General features: G+C 36.4%; 1 protein-coding gene across 6 annotated transcripts in view; it reads right to left on the bottom strand.

Annotated features, from left to right (window-relative positions):
• LOC150038995 (inactive ribosomal protein S6 kinase delta-1-like) overlaps positions 1-22,383 on the bottom strand; it is a 152,286-nt gene that overhangs the window by 24,698 nt on the left and 105,205 nt on the right. For 3 of the 6 annotated variants that reach the window (XM_090328150.1, XM_090328151.1, XM_090328153.1), the window contains 4 exons: positions 20,270-20,317; positions 18,945-19,077; positions 5,789-7,366; positions 5,428-5,517 (listed from right to left, as the gene is read on the bottom strand). In XM_090328150.1, the coding sequence (XP_090184276.1) occupies positions 5,428-5,517; positions 5,789-7,366; positions 18,945-19,077; positions 20,270-20,317 (1,849 nt within the window). Of the gene's footprint in view, positions 1-1,925; positions 2,017-5,427; positions 5,518-5,788; positions 7,367-18,944; positions 19,078-20,269; positions 20,318-22,383 lie in introns of all 6 variants that reach the window. The other 3 variants (XR_016534575.1, XR_016534574.1, XM_090328152.1) reach the window with 2 other exon arrangements.

The following is a 22,383-nucleotide window of genomic DNA, read 5'->3' as shown; positions in this document are numbered from 1 at the left end:
CTTTCCTTTATAAGAAATAGACTTACTTTTATGATGATAAGAACTAAAGACAGCAGATTAAATATACTTACTAATCAAAGAAAACATTAAAACAAGATTTAATGCTGACATTTTGCTTCAGGGTAAATCAAACAAGAAGTTATTGTTTAAAGATAGGTCCAATGGTTCAAACCTCTAATTCTAGATACTTGAGAGGCAGAGATTGAAGAAACACAGTTCAAAGCCTGCATAGACATAAAAGTTCATAAGGCTCTATCTCAATTAACAGCTGAGTACAAGTACTGTGTGCCTGTCCCCCCAACGATAAAGGGAAACATGAATAGGAAAGCTGTCGTCCAAGACGGATTGAACACAAATAGAGACTCTATCCTGACAATAATGACACAAAAAGGGATTAGCAGAATGGCTCAAACGATAAAGCACTTTTTCAGCAAGTGGTACCACTAAACAAATTATTGTTGGCATATCACAAATATTTTACTTACTATTTTATGTCTACAACACTACCTATTTTTCTTATTTATTCTTTAAAAGAAAAGACTACACCAAAACTGTACTCATCCTGTTTATTTTTAAACATATTTCTACATTAATTTTCCTGTCTATTTTAAGTTCCCAAAGAGAAATTGTCCATACTTGCTGAAATTACCCAAGATAAATTCTCAGACCTAAATAATTCTTTCTTTTTCAAACAATTTTGTTTTGTTAGAAATGTTGACATTCACCTTTCACTGACTTCTTCCTCTAAATGAAAATAATTTCCATAAATTCCTCATTTATACATTGTAAAGTTATAATATACAAACTCCATAACTGATATAAAAGATATACTGAAAAAGTCATCCTCAAAATAAAACTATTATTTTTTATTAACGCTCTATTAGTGTTAGATGAGAAAGCAATATTTCTCCTCAGATAGAAACATTCTTGCCTTAGTAAGATGAAGTTGAATTCTGACTACATTTTATATGAGTTAGACTGTTATATTATCTGACACTAGAAAAGATCACACGATCAATAAGCTACTGTTTGATTGGGGGTAAATATCCAGATCTTTTTTGGGTTGTTTTGCTTTGTTTTGTTTTTGGCCAGTCCTGGGGCTTGAACGCAGGGCCTAAGCACTGTCCTTGGGCTTTCTCAAGGCTAGCGCTCTACTACTTGAGCCACAGCACCACTTCTGGTTTTTTCTGTGCATGTTGTACCAAGGAATCAGACCTGGGGCTTCATGCATGCTAAGTAAGCACAATACCACAAGGTCTGACTTCTGGCTCCAGGTAATTCTTGATGCTATCTAATTATTCTAGATTTGGAACTGGATGGCCTCAAGATATTTTAAACCACTCATGGTCTGAGACTTACTTCTAATGATTAATTACTTATTATACACACTGCACTTAGAAAGAAAGCAATCGAATGGAAGTCATGTTTATGGAAAAGGACAGAGAAAACTACCCCTCCTGAAATATATATTCATGGCTTATTTGATGATAAAGTCAGGCTAGAATAGCAAAGAACTGTAGTAAATGTCATGCTCTAATACTGAATTTTGCAGATACTTGCAGCATGATTTTCCTATGTTTCACTTTTCCCCGTCAGCTGTGAGCTGTTTCCAAGTGTGAAATCGCCTAACAGAGGAAGCAAAGCTGTCATTTGACATCTGGGAGCGTGGAGATTGGGCTACAGTGAAAAGCATTCTGGTCTTCTTCAATTTACACATATTCACCTATAAATTCTCCAGTCTAAAAAGTAGTCAACAAGAAATATAAACATATATTTCAAGCATTTAGAATCAAAGGCTCATAATGAGATGGAAAATAAAAGTGAAGGACACACTGAAAGGATATTGTTTCAACTTGTTTAAGACTGGAATGGGAAATATAAGTGACAATATTAGCATAATAACTAACATAAATAATTCTACTCACTTGAAGTAGATTGCATATTGAACTTTCAACTATAGTCTTTGTATTTTAAATGGGTTCTATTTCTAGTTGCTTTTTATGATGAGAGTCAAAACTGCAAAGAAAAAAATACCAATAGGTAAAGAAAACACTAACATCCTATTTCCCCATTATATCTAAAATACTGTAGCAAAATTAATTCTACACTATCCAATATAAAGTATGTAAAATCCTTTGGCTAAAAACTTTCTGTGTCTATACAAATAGAAATAAAATCAGAGAAACTCTATGGAAATGCCATGGGGAAGAATAACCAGCATACCTTTTTGTTCCCTCATCTCTCACAATGGAAGACAGGAAGACCTATCTGTGATTCTCCTAGTAAAACATGGAACAGACTCCTCACATGGAAATGGGACACTGTCATAAGTACATTGTCATGCTATCTGCTAGTCCCACTTTGGGTACCCTTTTCTGTGCTTTGTCAAATCTGAACTCTACTCTGTGTATCTGTGGTATAAAAGGAACCCATTTGCCATGAGTGATATTTATTTAAAATAAAACCTTTCTAGAGAACCATCGTTGGTAATCTAAGGACACAAAGTGAACCTAAAAGGAATGGATTCTACTTTGAAAACAGGGCTTGGTTTGATCAGTGAATTCGTATTCTCAAGACCCTCTTGATGGCTCTGCAGCTGCAGCCATTTATGTGCTACGGCTTTTTCACAGATGTGGACAGAGAAAGCTCCATGGTTTTTGTCTTTTTGTTGTTGGATTCATTTTCTTTAATATTAAAAAGGCAACTTTTAAAGAAAGCTTTTAGTGTTGCAGAAATGTGATGTTTGGACTTCCTTGATAGTATACGTGGTTGAAATGGCTGTGACTTTTTTAAAAAAAAATCTAAGATCACAAAGTTGGCAGAAACTAGTCTTAAATAACAGAAGGTGATCATTTGCATTTCAAAATTTATCTTTCTTGCTTTTCCCCTCAATTAGACCAAAACATGTTGATTCACAGGTTTCTGTGTGTGTTTTTCTGTTTAAAACTTATTTATAGAGCAGAATAATGGCCCCCCTGCTAGCTTGGCATTTGCTCAAGTTTCTGTTCATGTAAATCGAATCTGTTACTGGAAAATTTTCTTCAAAATATAAAGGCACATCATCCACAAGATGAAAAGATACACTGCTGATATTATAAAATACAGGGCAGGTGGATACTGTTTTTAGGACAAATATGTGATAAGGATTCCCAGGAGGAATGAATGGTAGGGCAGAGGCTCCATGCTGTTTAAACAGAAGCAAATCCTTCTCATCATAATCTTATGACAACTTTGGTTAGTTGCACAACAATGTTAAGGCTAGAGTAGGGAAATACAAAGAAAGAGGAAACAGGGGTGAAGGTGGGAGTTATTTCAACCCTTGACATTTTAAAGACATCAAAAGAAGGTTCAATACTCTATTACTGACTTGTGAATTTAAAGCACTGAAAAAAATTAGCACATTTCCACTACTTTGAGAAGAAATATCTACTTAACAGTAGCACTGTTATTCTTGTTTTAAGAAAATAATTCATAAATTTGCTATTATTACTAGTAAGGGAAGAAAGTATATCAGCTTAATGGCTTACCTGAGTTCTCTGATTATGTGTGAGATCACCTACATTATAATATAGCATTATTGTTCTGTTAAGGTCTAGGTTTGTCTCACTTCATTACTATATTCAAGGATTGGAGAAACTTTCTAAATAGTTCAATGTATGTCAAAATATTTTTAACACTTGTACAACTAACAAAGCTTGGAGCTACAATTCTTTTATGCAAATAATTACAGGACTAAAACAGAGGCTAAAGAAGTCTATGGTATTTAGGGGATTTGGGGGTTGTAGTTTTATTTCGTTTCGTTTTCAAATGCTAGTGAAGGACAACCTGGAAGAGGACAGCAGGGGGGAAAAAATCTATTAATGGCACACTGCCACCTGCTGGTGATCTACAAGAATTGAGATTTCTGGGAAAAAGTTAAAAATAAGGACCGGGAAACTGATCTGTATTCAATTTGTTATTTCAGTACATGTATATTCAGTGTGTATATTCCCCATGGGTGAATGTATTAAAGTTCCCAAATGCCAAGATGTTATGATTATTAAACAACACTTCTAGAGATCAAAGGAAAACCCTGCAACCAAATGTTAAAATACCATGTTACAGATAGCTTTGCAATATAATCTAACAATAAAAAATTGGAAGCAAGGAGACCATTTATAAACATTAATACCAATATATATTTGGGTTTTTTTCTTCCTGTGATTTACTCTGTTCTTTAGGCTCCATACAAAAGCATTTCCAAATTTAATGTGGATTCTAAGACTTCCAAATTCTCCATAATTAACCATTATATGTACATTATATGTACACTGGCATCTAATACTATCAAATTAGATAAGAGGTGTCTGTAAATCCAATAGATCAGGTAATTACAATAAAGTTATTTCACCATAAATATTTTTGTTATCCCATTAACTATATACCACACTAATAAAGTTCCAAAGAAACAGCATCAAATTATCATCTGGGAAAAAAAATTAAGATGTGCTCTTGTAGCTCTAGGAGGAAATTAATCTAATCCAAACAGTCCTAATTTTGGAAAAGGAAGAAGAAAGAAGTAAATGTGATAATATTAATTCCCAAACTGTTATTTTTTGGGGAAGTTTTGGAGTATCTGCTATTTCCTCATACAAAAGTAATTCTTCACAAGTATTATATATTTTAACTAAAAACAACAAAACTTTTAATCCAAATTACACAGTGCTCACAAGGTTAGCATCAATACACTGGTTAGCTAGTCAGCACTAAACAGTGTATTAAAACCTAGCAATTCATGGGAACACAAACAAAGTGGAACAATGAGGTAAGACACTGGTCACCCAGTGCATCTTTACTGATGACAGAAAGGATGCAATTCAATGCACATGTGAAAGCTACCTAAAATTGTCAGCAAAGAATCTAATCACCACAGACATGAATCTTTAGTTTAAAAAAAGTAAATATAATAAAGAGAACCCATTCTAGTAAATACTGTGGATAAATAGTCTATTTTAAAACAAGGAAAACTTGCTTCCTAATTTTCTTAAATACAGATAGAACTTTCAGAACTGTGTTCTAATGTGACAAATGAGCTCATAAATCACACTGTTTTTAAAATCCACATTTTATCCACTCTTAGCCTTAAGATTTTACCCTTCGGCTGCATCTCCCAAATCTTAATAAAGACTTTTAAAAGTCCTTCTGAACACTAATTAAGACATTTTAAAGAACTCACTGTAAGTTTTAAGGCATGCATCAGTGTTTTTAAAAAAGCAATCACTATGAATTACATGATGGCTTGACTGCCAATATTCCTTTTTGAAAGGTGAAAGCAATAAGCACATCCAGCACATGTGTGGACTGCTGGTAGAAAATGCAACTTGTATGAAGAAATGTGAACTGTGGAAGCACTTTTCCAAGTGAAACATTTTAGGAGATTGCGCTAACCTGGGGCACAGTACATTCTCTCTATGGCATCGCTGTCACAGGAATCTTCAACCTCACTCCACCTGCTAAAATACGTTAGCTGAATGTGTCCTAAAAACAAAACGACAGGAGAAATCAAAACATTTTTCTCTTCCATTTTCTGCAGAAGTGAACTGTAATTACTCCTTTTGTAGCTAAAAACAGTATCATTAAGAATAATGGCATCATTAAGTACTAGAAGCTATTACTGGGGGTGAATTTGCTGCACTGATAATGAAGCTCTAGACAGGAAATGAAGATACTAATTACAAGATAAAACGCCTACTCAGTTAATTGGAAGCAACAGCGAATAAAAAGAAATGCATTTGCAAAAGTTCCTGACCTCTATCATTCAATAAGATGTTGTTTGGGTTCAAATCGCGGCACACAATTCCCTCTCTATGTAAAGCATCAAGGGCTACCACCATTTCAGCAGCCCATCTTTGAATGCAGCCCTCTGGGATGTAAAACCTGGAGCTTAGTGCTAATTTTTTATCAAGGTCTTCAAAAATCTGATGGATCTCCTTGTCTCCTTCTAGTGCTAACCCACTTTCTCCCTTAGCCTCAGAGTCTCTCTGGAATAATAAAGTCGGTTTCTCTTTAGCCAGATCATCACTTTGGTCTGTAAACAGCAATACTTCTTCTGCTTTTAAAGTGTCTGTGTTTGTATTATGTTCATTAGCACCTGAGAGTGGATTAGATATAGAGAATAAGCTTTCTTCCATGTCATCTGTAGTTACTGCTGACTCTGCCGCTCCAAATTCTTGAAACTCAGCAGCTGAGCTGGGTAACAGAGATGTGTCCCCTGAACTCTTATAATCCATAGCTGCTGTAAACAACGCCCCCAGGTCCTCCGGTACATAGTATTTCTCTGTTGTACTGGAGGATTTAGCTCTAGAAGAATCACTCAGCTCCTCGGTGCCTTGTTCTTCATGGGCTTGCTGTTGTTCTGTACTAAGCCTAAGGCATAACACATCAGGGGCTTCTAGCAGTTTACTTTCTATTCTGCCTACATTGGTCTGTGAAAACTTCGTAGGTCCCATTACTAAAGTTTCATTTGCTGATTCCAATTCACCAGGTAGATTTACAAGAAGATCAGGCCTTCCTTCCTCAGTACCACTAACATCATCAAAAGCAGCATCTTTAAATGAAATAACAGGGACCGAGTCATCTGAGCCCCTGCTAATTGTGTCCTGAGCTTTAAATTCTACCTTGCTTTCACTAGGACTAAAACTGGAAATGCTGTCTCCATCTGGAAGGGCAAAGAATGGCTTCAAAGGTTCTGATTTTAGACTATACAATTTTTCCCCAAAATCCAGCCCCGGGAGTTCACTTGCACTATCTTTACTGTCTATCCTAAAGAATTCCATGGGGCTATTTTTCGATCTACTGAGTGAATCCGATGTTCTCGGAGAGCAAACTGCTTCTGAATCTTCATCTCCAGGGAAGAACTTCAGCTGAGAGCCGGGGCTGGCACTGCCAGCAGCAAGTGGAACAGGGAAGCTCTGAACAGCCCTGGAGTCAACACTGTCCCCCTCAGTCTTCAGGAACAGCTCCTCATTCAAAGACCCAGGATCAATTTTTTCTTGCCCATATTCATTGCATAATGTTAAATAACTAGTAGTGCATTCTTCCTCAGAACTGGAACCCGAATCTGGCCACTTGGGAGAGCTGTCTTGCCCATCATCTTCCTGATTGCTATCATCTTGAGAACTCAGGGTAAGACTGGCCTTCAAAGGCAGAGCTTTAAGCAGGCTCCCTCCATCACTTCCTCTGGACTCAAAGCTGCTGCTGTCTTGAGGGCTAGAAGATGGCTGTTGCAGGTAAACTTTAGGTGTGGATTTTTTCATGTCCTTGTTGTTAAAGCTTTCTTCAGTGTTTCTATTTAGGTATTTACTGATGTATGACCAGAGTTTACCACCTGAAAACAAGTATAACAAAAAAATTAAGATCCACAAATTGGCAGTCGCTTGAGCTACTAGAAAAGTAACATATTCTAATAATCAATCAAAAATAAGTCAATGATATCAATATCAAATATGTTATAAGTCAAGCATATTTAATATAATGTGGTTATTTTTCAATTTTGTTATGCCTAGCCTTCTTTTTAAAGAAAATGTTTCCAAAATACAAATATAAAGTCTCATAGCTAAAATCTTGCTCCAGGATAAATATTAGTTTCAGAAACATATGATTATGTTCTGATCTTCTTATGTGAAAACTGGTCAAGTAGAAATACATGTGCTATTTAAAACATGCTCTACAATGGGGAGAAAAATCAGTTACTATTTTAATAAATTGGGGGAGAAATTTGGCATCTGGTGTGTAATTTAGAACTATTATATTGGCTATATAATTAATAACTGCCATGCATTTTACTTTATATTAACCATTAAAAATTCAAAATTGCCAGGTGCAGATGGCTTATACCTATAAACCTCAGGAGGCTAAGATCTGAGGACCATAGTTTGAAGCCAGTTCTCATGGGGAAGTCCCTGAGATTCTCATCTTCAATTAACCATCAAAAAGTTGGAAATGAGCCGGTGCAGTGGCTGACGCCTATAATCCTAGCTTCTCAGGAGGCCGAAATCTAAGGATTGTGGTTCAAAGCCAGCCAGGGAGCACTAAAGTCTGAGATTCTTATCTCCAATTAACTAAAAAACCAGAAGTGGTGCTGTGGCTCTAGGGGTAGGGCAGTAGCCTTGAGCTGAAGAGCTCAGCGACAATGCTCAGGCCCAGAGTTCAAGCCCCACGACCAACTAAAAAAAAAAAGTTGGAAGTGGAACTGTGACTCCAGTAGTAACCTTCAGTGAAAAAGCCCAGCAACAGCATTCAGGTGTGTCTGTCTGTCTGTCTGTCTGTCTGTCTGTCTCTCTCTCTCTCTCTCTCTCTCTCACACACACACACACACACACACACACACACACACACACACACACACACCATCCTCAGAATTAAATTAGGTGTCAGTGGCTCATGCTTATAATCCTAGCTACTTGAGAGCTGAAATGCTAAGGATCATAGAAGGTAAACTGGGTAGAAAAGTCCAAGATAATCACCAAAAAAAAAAGGCGACTGGAGATGCAGCTCAAGTAGTAGAGCATTAGCTGTGCAAGTTAAGCCCTTAGTTGAGACTCTAAATTCAATCCCCAGTGCCACCAAAAAGAAATGAGATAAATCTACCACAGAATCAGTGGTTTTTGTTTTTGTAAAATAGAAGCCCTACCCATAATGCTTAAAATATCAGAATATTAAAATATTATAGTATTAATATTATAGTATTAATGTAAGAACTGGTAGACTAGAGTCATGGCTCAGGAGAAGAGTACCCCTTTGCAAGGACAAGGACCTTAGTTCCAATCCAACAGTTACTGTTGGAAGCATACTTTGTGCAGACAGAAATGGAGTATCCCAACACAGGAAACTAAAACTAAAGTGCTAAAAACAAATTCTCACATTCACATAAGAAGGTAATTTTGTCAGAATATTGTTCAAGTTACTGAGCATCATAAACCCAGGTGGTTAAATCTTAAGGAAAAAAACTCTAGCAGTATATAGTATATAAACTATAATAAAATATTTATTTCTACTTCACATTTCATTTCAAAGAATTCAGTAAATACAGAAAGTACCTTATGCTGTGCTTAGTAAGAATAAATGGACAGTAAAGGGTAACTGTTACATTCATCCTAGTACTCTCATACATCTCTTCCTGTCAATGATCTAGTTAAGTCTTTTCCATTTTGAGAAAATCATATATTTATAACTTTTCCCTCTCACTTTTTCATAGAATAAAATGTTTCTCATCTCCATTGGTTCCATATCTTTTCTATGGTAAATAGTGCTGCAATGAACATCGTTGTGCTAGTGGCTTTAGTATGTCCTGTTTCTGGACAATTGGGTAAATGCCAAGTAGTGGAATTGCTGGGTCATAGGGGAGCTCTATGTTTAGTCTTTTGAGGAACTGCCATACTGCTTTCCATAGTAGTTGAACAAGTTTGCACTCCCACCTACAGTGTAGTAGTGATCCCTCCTGGCCGTATCCCCTCCAACATCTGTTGTTATCAGATTTCTTGATCATGGCTGTATTAATGTTTAAGGATTTTATATAGGATTTTCAAACTCACAAAAGGAGCTGTGTGTTGATTTCCATTGTGTCTAGTAAATAACCACACTATTCTACCACAAACACCTGTGTTATGGCACTAATCTAAATAAAATGGTATCTGGGGATTTCATTTCTCCTAGAGTACGGGTGCTGTGAGGAAAGAACCAAGTCGTTTTTCTGGTTTTATGTCTTCTGTCAACAGTGTGCCATATCTAATAAAAATTCAGCTATCATGAGATGATAACTCACCACAAAGCAGACAGCATCTGTAGCTGGAAAGCTCTAGAGATCACCATGGAACTGTGCTTAATAAAGTCCTAGGAGAAGCTTGATTTAGGCTACAACTACCTGGAATCTGAATCTCCATGTACTTTATTTCTATAGCCCAAATAATTTCTTCCTGACTTCAAAACCTGACACAAAAAAATTTGGACCACACTTACAGTATTATCTTTCCCTTGACTGGCATATATTTGACAAGTTTCCAAGTCCTATAGGATCTGTGTATCATGTCTCTCCCAGGCATCCTTCTTAATTCCTTTGGTCACTCTGTCTTGCTTGGGAGACAACAGCCACAGAGATCCCTGCAGTACTACCTGTATGCTGTAACTGTTGCCCAGTGAGCCTTCCACTGGAACACAGATCTTATCCCAGCATTTCTCCATTCAAAGAACTCAAATCCCATCAATCTAGTATACCATGTACTGACTCCATATGGCACTTGAGCCCTCAGTGACACAACTTCCACTTCTGGCTGTGTCTTCTCCCCTGCTCCATATGAACTGGACTTCCCTTTTACAGCTAACTTCTGAGGATGTTTCCCTGCCATTTGTCAAAACCCACCCATCCTGGGAGATCCTTCAGAATCTGCTCTCTTCTACCAACTACTTTGTACTTCTTATTGAACATGTATCATGTCATCTCTAAATCCTCTTCTGATAGTTACACCATCCTGTTTTGTGTTAGAATTATTCTTATGCTTTTATTGCCTCCCTTACCAGACAGCAAGGTCTCAACCCCTGTAGGCAGAGGACTCTATCCAGCACATAAAATAATGAATACTGAATGAATATTTATTAAGCCAAATTACAAAAAGATGACATCCTTAAAACTTTTACAAAATCTTTAATAAAAAAGGTCTATATGTACCAAATATATTATTGGAAAAGACAGACTTTCTTCCTATATTACAAATAATAAATGGCCTTCTTTTAAAATATTCAAAAAAGGGGCTGGGAGTTTGGCCTAGTGGTTAAAGTGCTTGCCTAGCATGCATGAAGACCCGGGTTCGATTCCGTGGTATCACATATGTAGAAAAACCCGGAAAGTGGTGCTAAGGCTCAAGTGGTAGAGCTCTAGCCTTGAGAAAGTCCAAGGACAGTGCTCAGGCCCTGAGCTCAAGCCCAGGACTGGCAAAAAAATAAAATAAAATAAAATATTCAAAAAATATCTAACAGTAAAACATAAAAAAGCAACCATTATCAGTAATCCCATCACCCAATGATCCCATTATTAAACTCTTACTACATTTATTTTTAGCTTTTTCTTCAAATTAATATAAACATTTTCTATTTTTTTTTTGGCAGTAAGTTTATACTCAGGGCCTCATCTAGGCAGACATTCTAGCACTTGAGCTATGCCTTCCTTCAATCTTTTTGTTTTATTTTTCAGATAAGGTTTTGCTATTTTGTCCTGGGTCATCTTCAGATGATTCTCCTCCCTCAGTACATCCTGTAGCTGGGCTTGTTAGTTGAGATAGAATCTCACCAACTTTTTTTTCCCAGGCTGGCCTAAATCATGTTCCTCCTGATTTCTGCATCCTAGACAGCTGGGATTACAGGTATGTGCCAGCAATTTGGCCATAAATTTTTCTAACTTTTATAAGGGGGGGAAAAAGAGCTTCAATGTCTATATAATATATCCATTTGATATACACAAGAGTATGTTTAAATGTTCCTCTGTTGGATATTAAATTGTCCCTTGTCTTTTACTATTAGAATTAAAAATAAGTATTTGTGAGTAGTTGTTGTCTTTGATAATTTTATCAGTACAGACTCCCAGACATGAAAGTACTGAATGAAGAAGCAGGAACACTTTTAACGCTTTGGCTAAGTGCTGCTCTCTGGCTTTACCAGTAACCACACTTATTAGAGCCTCTCCATAGAAACTGCCTACCTTAGGCATTAGCAAGTTTAGCAATCTGATTAATAATTTCCATTCTTTTCATTATTAAATTGTGATTGTTGGAGTTCCCTTTGTAGAATCTGTTTGAGCCCATGCAAGTACTCTAACAAGAATTATAAAACTGTATTCAAGAGGAAAACACTGCTTTAGCAATTCAACATTCTTTGTTGGGTGCCCAGCTAAGTTTAAGGCTCAAATCAGAGCTACAAAAACAAAATTTTGGTCATATTACATCCTTCTGAAATCATGAAAGCCATATAACCCACAAAAACACATTATTCCCAATAAATTTTCTCACCCATCACAGCTGGATAGGTTTTTACTTTCTGCAGAATTATGATCATATCTAAAAACACAAATGTCAATAGTATCATTGCAACAATGATATTAACTTAAAAACTATTATTGCCAAACCAGAAAATATTCAAATTACATAAAATATTTATAATTTTAACACTCTAAGAATCTAAAATGATTCTTTCGTGGCCTATTTTAATCTGTGAAAAAAACTAATTCATAAGGTTGAATTAAAACTTCATTTAATTTTAATTCTGATTTTTTACAAGATTGTATAGTAAATGTGTCCATCTGCCTCATCAGATTTAGAACTTAAATTTAATTCAAAAACTGCTATATCAATGATGTCATCTCTGATTTCCAAATTTCATTTTAAGATAACTGCCATATGAAAAATTTTTAAGGATAGGGGCCAGGAATTTGGCCTAGAGGTAGAATGCTTGCGCAGCATGCACGAAGATCCAGGTTTGACCACATACATAGAAAAAAGGGAGCCAGGAGTTTGGCCTAATGGTAGAATGCTTGCCTAGCATGCACGAAGACCCAGGTTCAATTCCTCAGTACCACATATATAGAAAAGCCGGAACTGGTGCTGTGGCTCAAGTGGTACTACACTCACCTTGAGGAAAGCCCAAGGACAGTGCTCAGGCCCTGAGTTCAGATCCCAGGACTGGCACAAAAAAAAAAAAAAAAAAAGCCAGAAGTGGTGTTGAGGTTCAAGTGGTAGAACTCTAGCCTTGAGAAAGTCCAAGGGCAGTGCTCAGGCCCTGAGCTCAAGCCCAGGACTGGCAAAAAAAAAAAAAAAAAAAAAATTAAGGATAAAATAAAATAAAAATGTACAAAGATATATATATATATGTATATATATATATATATATATATATCCTAGAAACAATTTAGACACCAATTAATAGGAGAATAGCTATAATGTCCCTATTGCAGATGAGGAAACAGAGAAATAGAAATATAAAGAAACACTTTTGTGCTCAAGGTCGCAAAACAAATACTGATAAGCCAGCATTCACACTCATACACTGGCTCTATTGTGTTTTGTTTCTTCACTACTTTTGATAAGCATACGTAAGTTGTGGGGGGGGCTACATGATTTTTCCCTTGATCTCACCTCCTCTATCATCTCCCTTCCTCTCTTCTAAAACATCATGGTCTCATGGCTCTATCTTCACAGTTACAAACACCTACTTCAACCATATTCACCCTCTTCTATCTCTTTGTTAGCCTAACTCCCTTCCATAAGAACACCCTTCAACAATGTGTGTTTCTCTTTCTCTACCATAGAACCTCTTACTCATCAACAGTTTTCATTAAGGTTCTTTACATTGTTTTCATATATAACCACAATGTATTTCAAAATTCTTCACCCTCTATTTTTTCCCTTTCCCCTTCCCCTCTTCCTAAGTAATCATTTAATTAGATTCATATTCTGTTTATCCTGGATACCCGTGTGCATTTGTATGTGTGTGTGCGCACACACACATACAAGTCCATGAATATGTATATTGTTTAGATCTAGCCTACATATGTAAACAAAAACACAGAATATATTGTTTTTACGGAGCCCAGCTTGTCTCACTCAATATGGTGTCCTCCAGTTCCATTCATCTTCCTATATGATAAAAATGACATGGTTTGGGCTGGGAATGTGGCTTAGAGATAGAGGGCTTGCTTGCCTAGAAGCCCTGGGTTTAATTACTCAGTACTACATAATCAGAAAAGGCCAGAAGTGGTGCTGTGGCTCAAGTGGTAGAGTGCTACCCTTGAGCAACAGAAGCTCAGGGACAGTGCCTGGATCCTGAGTTCAAGCCCCAGGACTGGCAAAAGAAAAAAAAAAAAGACATGATTTTCAGTTTTCTTTATGGCTATATAGTGTGTGTGTGTGTGTGTGTGTGTGTGCGTGTGTGTGTGTGTGTGTGCGCGCGCGCGCGCGCGTACACGCACATATGCTATTAATCTATTCATCAGTTTTGGGGTACTTTTTTGCAGGTATCATTTGGGTAAATTGATTTACCTCCTTCACATACATGTCTACTAGTGGTCTGGTAGGGAAGACTTAGTACTTTTAGTTCACAGTCTTAATTTTTTTTTTTTTTTTTTTGGCCAGTCCTGGGGCTAAACTCAGGGCTTGAGCACTGCCCTTGGGCTTTCTCAAGGCTAGTGCTCTACCCCTTGAGGCACAGCACCACTTCCAGCTTTTTCTATGTATGTGGCACTGAGGAATCAAACCCAGGTCTTTGTGCATGCTAGGCAAGCACTTTACCACTAGGCCTAACTCCCAGATACACAATCTTAATTTTTAAATGCTACATGATACTGCTCTTGTAAATTCATAAGATCATTGGACCAAAGCATATTGCTGGCTGGGATGATACAAGATGAAGACAATATGTAAGACTCATTTATATATTTTTAAAAAAACAGACATTTTCTGCATGGAAAATCCTTGGAAGATACACAATAATGAATGCTTTATCTGGGGCATAGGACTCAGTACTGAAGTGATTAGGGAAGGAGAAGATTTGCTATTACTTTATATCATTTTATATCATTTGAGATTATTTGCTTAGGAATTAGTCTTATAATGAAAATAATATTAATTAAAGGAGAAATTTGGCCCCTTAATAACTTGAAGAAAAGTCTTTTCCATCCCTTTTCTACTTGTTACATCCATACAGCAAGGCTTTGTGACCACAGTCCTCTTACTTGGTCTTGTCTTTTCTCAAATTGTCTCAGTATTCAACCATGATATATTGCGTACCTTCTACATACCACTCATTCTGCCAATGTTAGGAGACAGGTGAGGGGCATTACATAATCTCTAACTTTACAGATTTAAACCTTAATGGCTTCAACTCAACAAATTTTGTGTCCCAATCTCTCTCAAATAGTCAAAAACAGATAACCACTGGAAGAAACAGAAAACATTTTATAGACTGCTCCCAAAATCTAATGTTACAACTTCTATCTCCAACTCACAAAATGGAATCCTTGATTTTTTTCTTTCTAAACCTACTCTTCCTCCTACAGCTTAGCAAATGAAAATCACATTCTTCTAATTATTTGAGCCAAAACCACTGAAGTCATTCAAGACTGAAGAATATCAACTTTACCTTAAAAATATATTCTGATTCTAATGATCATTCCTCACCACCCAACTACTAACACTGCTATGGTTTAGGGCATCTTCCCATAGGTTCACATGTTGGCAGTGTGGCCCAAGCAATACTCAGAGGTAGTAGACTTTTAACAGTCAAACCTAGAGCCAAGTCATCAGATACTGGAGCATGCTCTCAGAAGGGATTAATCTACTTCCCATGTGGCCCCTGCCTCTCTAAGGCTTTCTATATTCCAATATGATCTCATACTCCCACTACTGATGGTGTATTCACCATGAAGTCCTCACCAGAGCCAGCACAGCAGATTCTGGCATCATGGTCTTGAACCTCTGGAACTATGAACCAAATAAGCCACCTTTCCTTCGAGCATCAACCCTACAGTTGTTATAAGTCTATTATAATAACAGAATGTATACCAATACACTTTGTCCAAGGTACCATTGTTTTCACCTGGACTGCTGTACAATTTCTAAGCTGGTCCACCTGTTTTTGCTCCCATCTTCTGTTCTCCACAAATAGCCAGAGAGATCCCTATGTTGTCATTCCTTTGTTCACCATCCTCTCCATGGCTTCCCATCTAATTCAGAGTAATAGTCATGTTGTTAAGGAGCCTATGAGAACAGAAGGATCTTATTGCCTGTCTCCTCACTTCCCTCGGCTCACTTCACCACTCTTCTCATTGTGCCCTAGCCACACTTATCCAGCTGCTCCCTATACATACCCCAGACAGGGGTCTTTGGGTTGCTTACCTATTTCTCTCCTGCCAAGACATTCTTTCCTCACAAATTCACATTGTTCTTCCTCTTAATACATGTCTCTGCTCAAATGCCTCTTTCTCAACAAGGTGACTATTCTGTTAAAACTAAAGATCCACTCCCACCCCTTTCATATTCCTCCTCCCTTTCTTTTTCTCCAACACATATATCTCTATTTGAAATACATTTGTGGATTTGCCTATTTTCTATCCCACTTATAAACTATAATGCGAGCTCTAGGCAGGCAGTTTCTGCTTTCTTCACTACACAGAACTATACCTACCCCCCAATAAGTACTCACTACATTTCTACTGGAATGAATTTAAAATAGAAGGAAAATGACTCCAAGATATCCTTAAATCATAAGAAATACTGTAAGTAGTAAAACGCTAAAACTAAAAATTATAAATATGCAAGCATTTGTTGTAAGGAGAAAGTAGCTGTTTCATTAACAAAGGAATACCATCACGGATTAAGGCACCCAATAGTTTTTCAGTGCTTCTGAATGAAAACTGAAGTCCTTCTGTGCTGTACAAGCATCCATTGGCCCCTCCAGTCGCCTGCTGTACCACTGCTGCCCTCTCCCACTGTACCCCAATCAAACACTCTCCTTCCTTATTCATCAAATATTATAGTTTTTGGATATATTTTTATTATAATCAATAGAAGGGTTACATTATATTCACCAGATAGAAGGTGCATTGCTTCACAAACATTGATACCCTTTCCCATGTCTTGGTCCCCATTTCCCTCCCCACATCCCCACCCCTCATCTTGTTTTCTCCCCTTCCCTATCAGATTTCAAATAACCAAATAAGCATATATATAATATATCAGATAACAAGGTAAAATACTGTAACAATATGAAATAACCAAGGGACAGCAAAAGAGATGAGAGAAAACATAGTACATTAAGGGCAACAATCACTCATTATGTGGCTTTTGTTTCTATATCCTGGAGGTCCTTTCATTTAGTGTCATACTAAATGGCCTTATGTATCTAGGTTTTGCTCTATTGTAAATCATTGAGCCTGGCCTACAAGAGCTGTTTCTTTTGCTACTTCAGAATCCTTGAATGTCACAGTCTCTAAGAGGACTACTTGTCCATTTAATCTAAAGCAGTACTCACTGTTAGCTTTTATATCTACCTGTGTTAAAGATCAATGTAGCTCCTACTAGGTTCCAGTATCTACTGATTTTTTGTTTTTTAATCCTGCTTGACCACCACAAGAACTTAAATTTCAAAAGGGCAAAATATTTTCCCATCTTACTTATCTGTTTAATACGTTGAGTTGTAAACTGAAGTTTTTACTTGCACTATAATTTCCTATCTTTTTCTTATAAAACCTTTCTAAAAGAAACAGACACACGATGAAAACAGTCTAAAGAAAATTCCTCCTAAGTTTAAAAATCCTGAAGAAATCCTGTGGTCATGTGACCACTCAAAGTTCTATGTGGTCAACAGTAAAGAGAAATAGATCAGGTAAACATGACTTAAGCAATGGAAAACTTGACTTTCAAGCATTGTAAAACTGTTCTTTAGTATTAAGAAAAACCAAATCACATGTCAGCTCTAAGAGGTACAAAAGGAAAGTTGAAAAAAATGATAGAAGAAAAAGTCAAGTAGAATTTGGAGAAAGAAGAGGAAAATACAGCTAAAAATAACAGAGATAAGCTAGGATTGAAAATTTGCCACAGATAATCTCCAACATGAATAATCCACACTGGGTAATAGAATATTGACTATAATTACATTCATCCTACTGACCTTGTTCTAAATTATTATGGATTATTACTACGCAAGTTATTTTGTTCCACACCAGAGGTGGCTGTATTTCGCTATCAGATGACATGACCTCTAATTCAATAATGTCTGTAATGCACTGGTATCCTCAGATAAAAGCTGTCTATAATGTCTGAACAAAGGTGAATTAGTTATCCAATTCACACACACAATTAACTCTCTTAATACCTGTGAGACCATGGAGCCCCTTCTGAATTTCCTATTAAATACTGCATATGGAGGTCTTCCCTCCATCTGTAGTTATCTTGTGCTGTACTTTACAATAAACAATATTAATAGTTTATTGCCCCCATCAAAATTCTTACATTAGTTATCATAAGAGACCTCATTCCAGAAAGCAATGATTCCTTTTCCTGGGAAAATGTATTACATTCAGATGTTATGCCTATTAGTAAAGCATGAGAATTTTTTATTTCCAGTAATACAAAATACAAAAATAATGCCTTCATGAAATATGGAAAATAATTTACTTTTCTCTTATTTTAGGAATACCTCTAAAGTACCAAAAGTCAATATATAAGTGAATTTATATGCATATAGGTACACATACATATATGCTGTATATAGTCATTCTTAATAAAATTCAAGTGTTAACAGGCCAGCCCAAATAAAGCATAGTATTTTGGGCCACCTGTTCCCTCTGCTAGGGAACCAAAATTTCACAAACAGCTTGAAGGCAGAGCCCTGTGCCTCTGCTTTGTACCCATATGTGATGCCAATGGCTGTATTCATAAAAACTCAGATCAGAATAACTAGGTAATGTCAAATGTTAAGCAAACACCCTCACCATCTATGAAAAGGGGATAATTAATTAATTCTTCAGGGGATGCCTTTCATTTTAGTCATCTGACATAAACGTATCTTTTTTAGCAAAGAACAGAGAACAAAATAAAAATCCCTTAAATGGAATCTAGCTCTCTCAGCATGTATTCACATTAAAGCCTTCATCATAATATTAGATGATATCTACGAGAAAGTAAGGAAGGACAGTCTATCTAAGAACAGTTGGTCCTTATGAAACGTGCTATCACCTGGGCTTTCCTTTGCCCTCACAACTCAAAGTAGGGAAGTAGAGGAGAGAAGTAAGAAAACCGTTCCCTTTGATGGGTTTCACATATTTTATGTGCTCATGAAATGACAAGAGAATGAACACTACTGAAACTGGAAAGAAAAGCAGGTGACATTCTTCTCTTCATAAACAATCTAAACTATAAACCAACCTTCTGCATGCTGCAGCACAAGAAATACAGACTCCTCAGAGATGATGTACTTGTGCAGACACACCATGTTGGGCACACAGCGGGGGATGATGGTCTTTCTGTTCCTGCTGTATTCACTGCTTTTCCTTAGACCCTGACAGAGAACAAAAAGGTCAGTTGTACCCTCAGTTGCCTTTGGAGCCTGCTGTGCTCTGTGTTTATCAACCAAACTAATCTATCCGAGTTACTCCAGGCTTCAGAGAAACCACTCATCTGCTGCTCTATGCCCCTCGGTCCCTGGAGGCTCTGCTGATGGCATCTGGCGTGAATCCAGAGAAGGGAAGATGCCACAGAGCTGCCATTAAAATCAATTACGTGGGTCACTGTTTTTATTAGAGATGCTCTCAAACTAAGTCATCAGGATGACACACAGTATTTCTCTGTGACCTTTTAAGTTTTATTTTACTTATGTACATCTTTAAAGCAGGAAACATTGTATAATCCATTGAAACTCCTGAGACATAAAAGGTATTTCTAGATTAAAACAGCAAGTTTAAAATACTAGAATACCAGACTCAGGATTATTTATAATCTCCAAAAAACAAGCTATGTGAATTCTCTGGGTCACACACTGATTTTTAAAACTGGGAAAGTGTCAGTATTCTTTTTTTTGTTTTGTTTTCATCTTTAAATGTCTTTTTTTTAAATTGTAATTAGTAAAAGGGTTACATGATATTTGCCAGATAGAAGGTGCATTAATTCACATACACTGATACCCTTTCACATGTCTTGGTACCCAAGTGTCAGTATTCTTAAAGACAAATGTATTTCAATACATGTCTATGTAACCTATTATCATGTCTAATCAACAAAAGAGAAAGTATCAGAAAAAGAAATATGAAATTCAGCAAGTCACTTTCTGGATGCTATGGAAATGCTTAAATTGGGATATTTTTAGATATGTACTATCACAATCCATCCTAAAAACAATTTCAAAATTATGAAATTGTTTTGTATCTTATTCATTTAGATATGAATTAAAATTGAATGTATATAGAAGAGGATGTAGATAATACTTTCTGATATACTTGTAACAAAATGCTAGTTCTTACAAATCAAGCCCAGGAGTGGCAAAAAAAAAAAAAAAAATCCAGAAAAAAAAATGTATGGTACAGCATGTCTATCAACTGTGATGGAAAGGGAGTAAAAAATACATATGCAGACAGCCACAAATCTAAAAGTACATTCAAAACACCCATGCAACAATATTAAATACCCTTTCTTTCTTTCAAAAGCATCATTTGAAAGTAAGTTCTAAATACACTAAAAATACATATTGTACTTACTTTCAAAATGAATGTCTGGTCTGTCCTTGTGTCCATTACAAGTAAAACCTATATAAAAGATATAGGCAATAATTTAATGATAATATAATAAAATACTGACTCTTGGCTTTTGGAAACAGAGTTAGGGGTAAAACTAACCACTTATTAGTATCTGAATGGTTCTTTTTAAATCTGTTAATAGAATCAAAAATACTCTTCAAAAATTTTATTATGATTTTCTTTTCTTAAAATGCCATAATTTAGAAATATTATTGTTTCTTAAATATATTTTAAATGTATTTCTGAAAAGTGAAGGAAATGTCTCACACAAAGAATATTTCCTCATGGAACATGGAAGTAACAAAAACAAACTGCTCAAGTCTTACCTTCCTTCCTAAAATTCTTAGTAACTGAAGCTCTAGCTGGCACCTCAGGCCTCCTTTTGGTACTACCTCTCAGATTTGGGCCCTTTTTCACTCTTTGTACCAAATAGAGACCAACTCTTATCTACCTGCTAACAATGGCCTCCCAACTCGTTACCTTTCCTACAAGTTGCCCTATGGTGGATTTTCAAAATAGGAGTCAAGGTGTTCTTTCTTTTAATTTTTTTCATATATTTTTATTGTAATTAATAGAAGGGCTACATTATATTCACCAGATAGAAGGTGCATTACTTCATATACACTGATACCCTTTCTCATGTCTTGATCACCATTTCCCTCCTCTCACCCCCGCTCATCTTGTTCCCCCCCCTTCCCTATCCTATTTCAAATAACCAAATAAACATGTATACACTATATCAGATAACAAGGTAAATACTGTAACAATATGGGATAACCAAGGAACAGCAAAAGAGATTAAAGATAACACAGTCTGTTAAGGACAACAATCACTCATTATGTGGCTTTTGTTTCTATATCCTGGAGGTCCTTTCATTTAGTCATTGTATATGGCCTTATGTATCTAGGTTTTGTAAGGTGTTCTTTTTTAAAACAAAAGTTAGATCACAACATTCACATATCACCCTGAGGGGAAAGGCTCAACTCCATGAAATGACCTCAGGGCCCTTCATGATCTCACACTCTGTCTCCCTCGCCTCAATGGCTACAAGGAGAGAACAGAAGTCACCCTGCCAGATTCATTTTTTTTTTATTATTTCTACACACTATATCAAAGGCTGGCAAAATTTTTCTGCAAAGAGCCAGATAGTAATAAATATTTTAGGCCAAGGCCAGCCAGTCTGTTGTTACTTTTCAAATTTGTTAAGAGTGGCGCAAAAACAACCACAGTCTGAATTAGCCAAGGGATGTAGTCAGAATTTTAGCCCAGGAATCAACAAACCACAAATCAGGACTTTTCCCTCTCTACGGAGCTTCTGGCAATCGTGATGGTGAAAGGAAAGAAAAAAGTCAAAGACCAATAAATAAACAACCAAATAAAAATAAATGAAATGTTTAGCTGGGAAAAAATAAAAGAATGTTACAAATAAGCAGAAAAGATGGTACATCCCATTTTAGACAGGTGAATTTGAAGAAACAGTGACTTCATCTTTGACTTTTCTTTCGTTGCACTATAATATTACCACAGGTGCCTCCTGAATACATCTCTTCCTCATCCCAAAAGCCATGTACTTACCAAAAATAAAACAAAGAACCTGTTCCCCTGCCAGTAGAACCGAATAACACAACTCACCATGCAAACACACGAATCCAAAAGCTACCTAACTCTCCAGTAAGGAAACCAGACTTAACAGTACCTGGCTTTTAGCCCACAGAGACTTGTTTCACAGCTCTGATCTACAAAACTATAATTTATCGGAAGAGGAGAAAAACACTACAATGAAAGGTTTCTACTTCAATTATTTTCAGACAGGAGAGACATAATTTTCTCTTTATTTATGCTCTGTGCTATATTTACCACAATTCTTTTTTCTTTAATTTTATTTTTTGTCGGGGTAATGTGTAGAAGGGTTACAGTTACATTCACCAGATAGTAGGTACATTACTTCTCATGTTTTTGTCCCCATTTCCTTCCCCCAACCCCCTCCCAATCATCTTGTTTCCCCCTTCCCTTTCCTATATCAAATAATCAAATAAATGTATATACAATATACCAGGTAACCAAGTCAGATACAG

The sequence above is a fragment of the Megascapheus bottae genome, unplaced genomic scaffold, assembly GCF_031878675.1.
Source record: "Megascapheus bottae isolate mThoBot1 unplaced genomic scaffold, mThoBot2.hap1 H_1, whole genome shotgun sequence".
NCBI lineage: Eukaryota > Metazoa > Chordata > Mammalia > Rodentia > Geomyidae > Megascapheus > Megascapheus bottae.
This window is presented reverse-complemented; position numbering and strand designations above follow the sequence as displayed.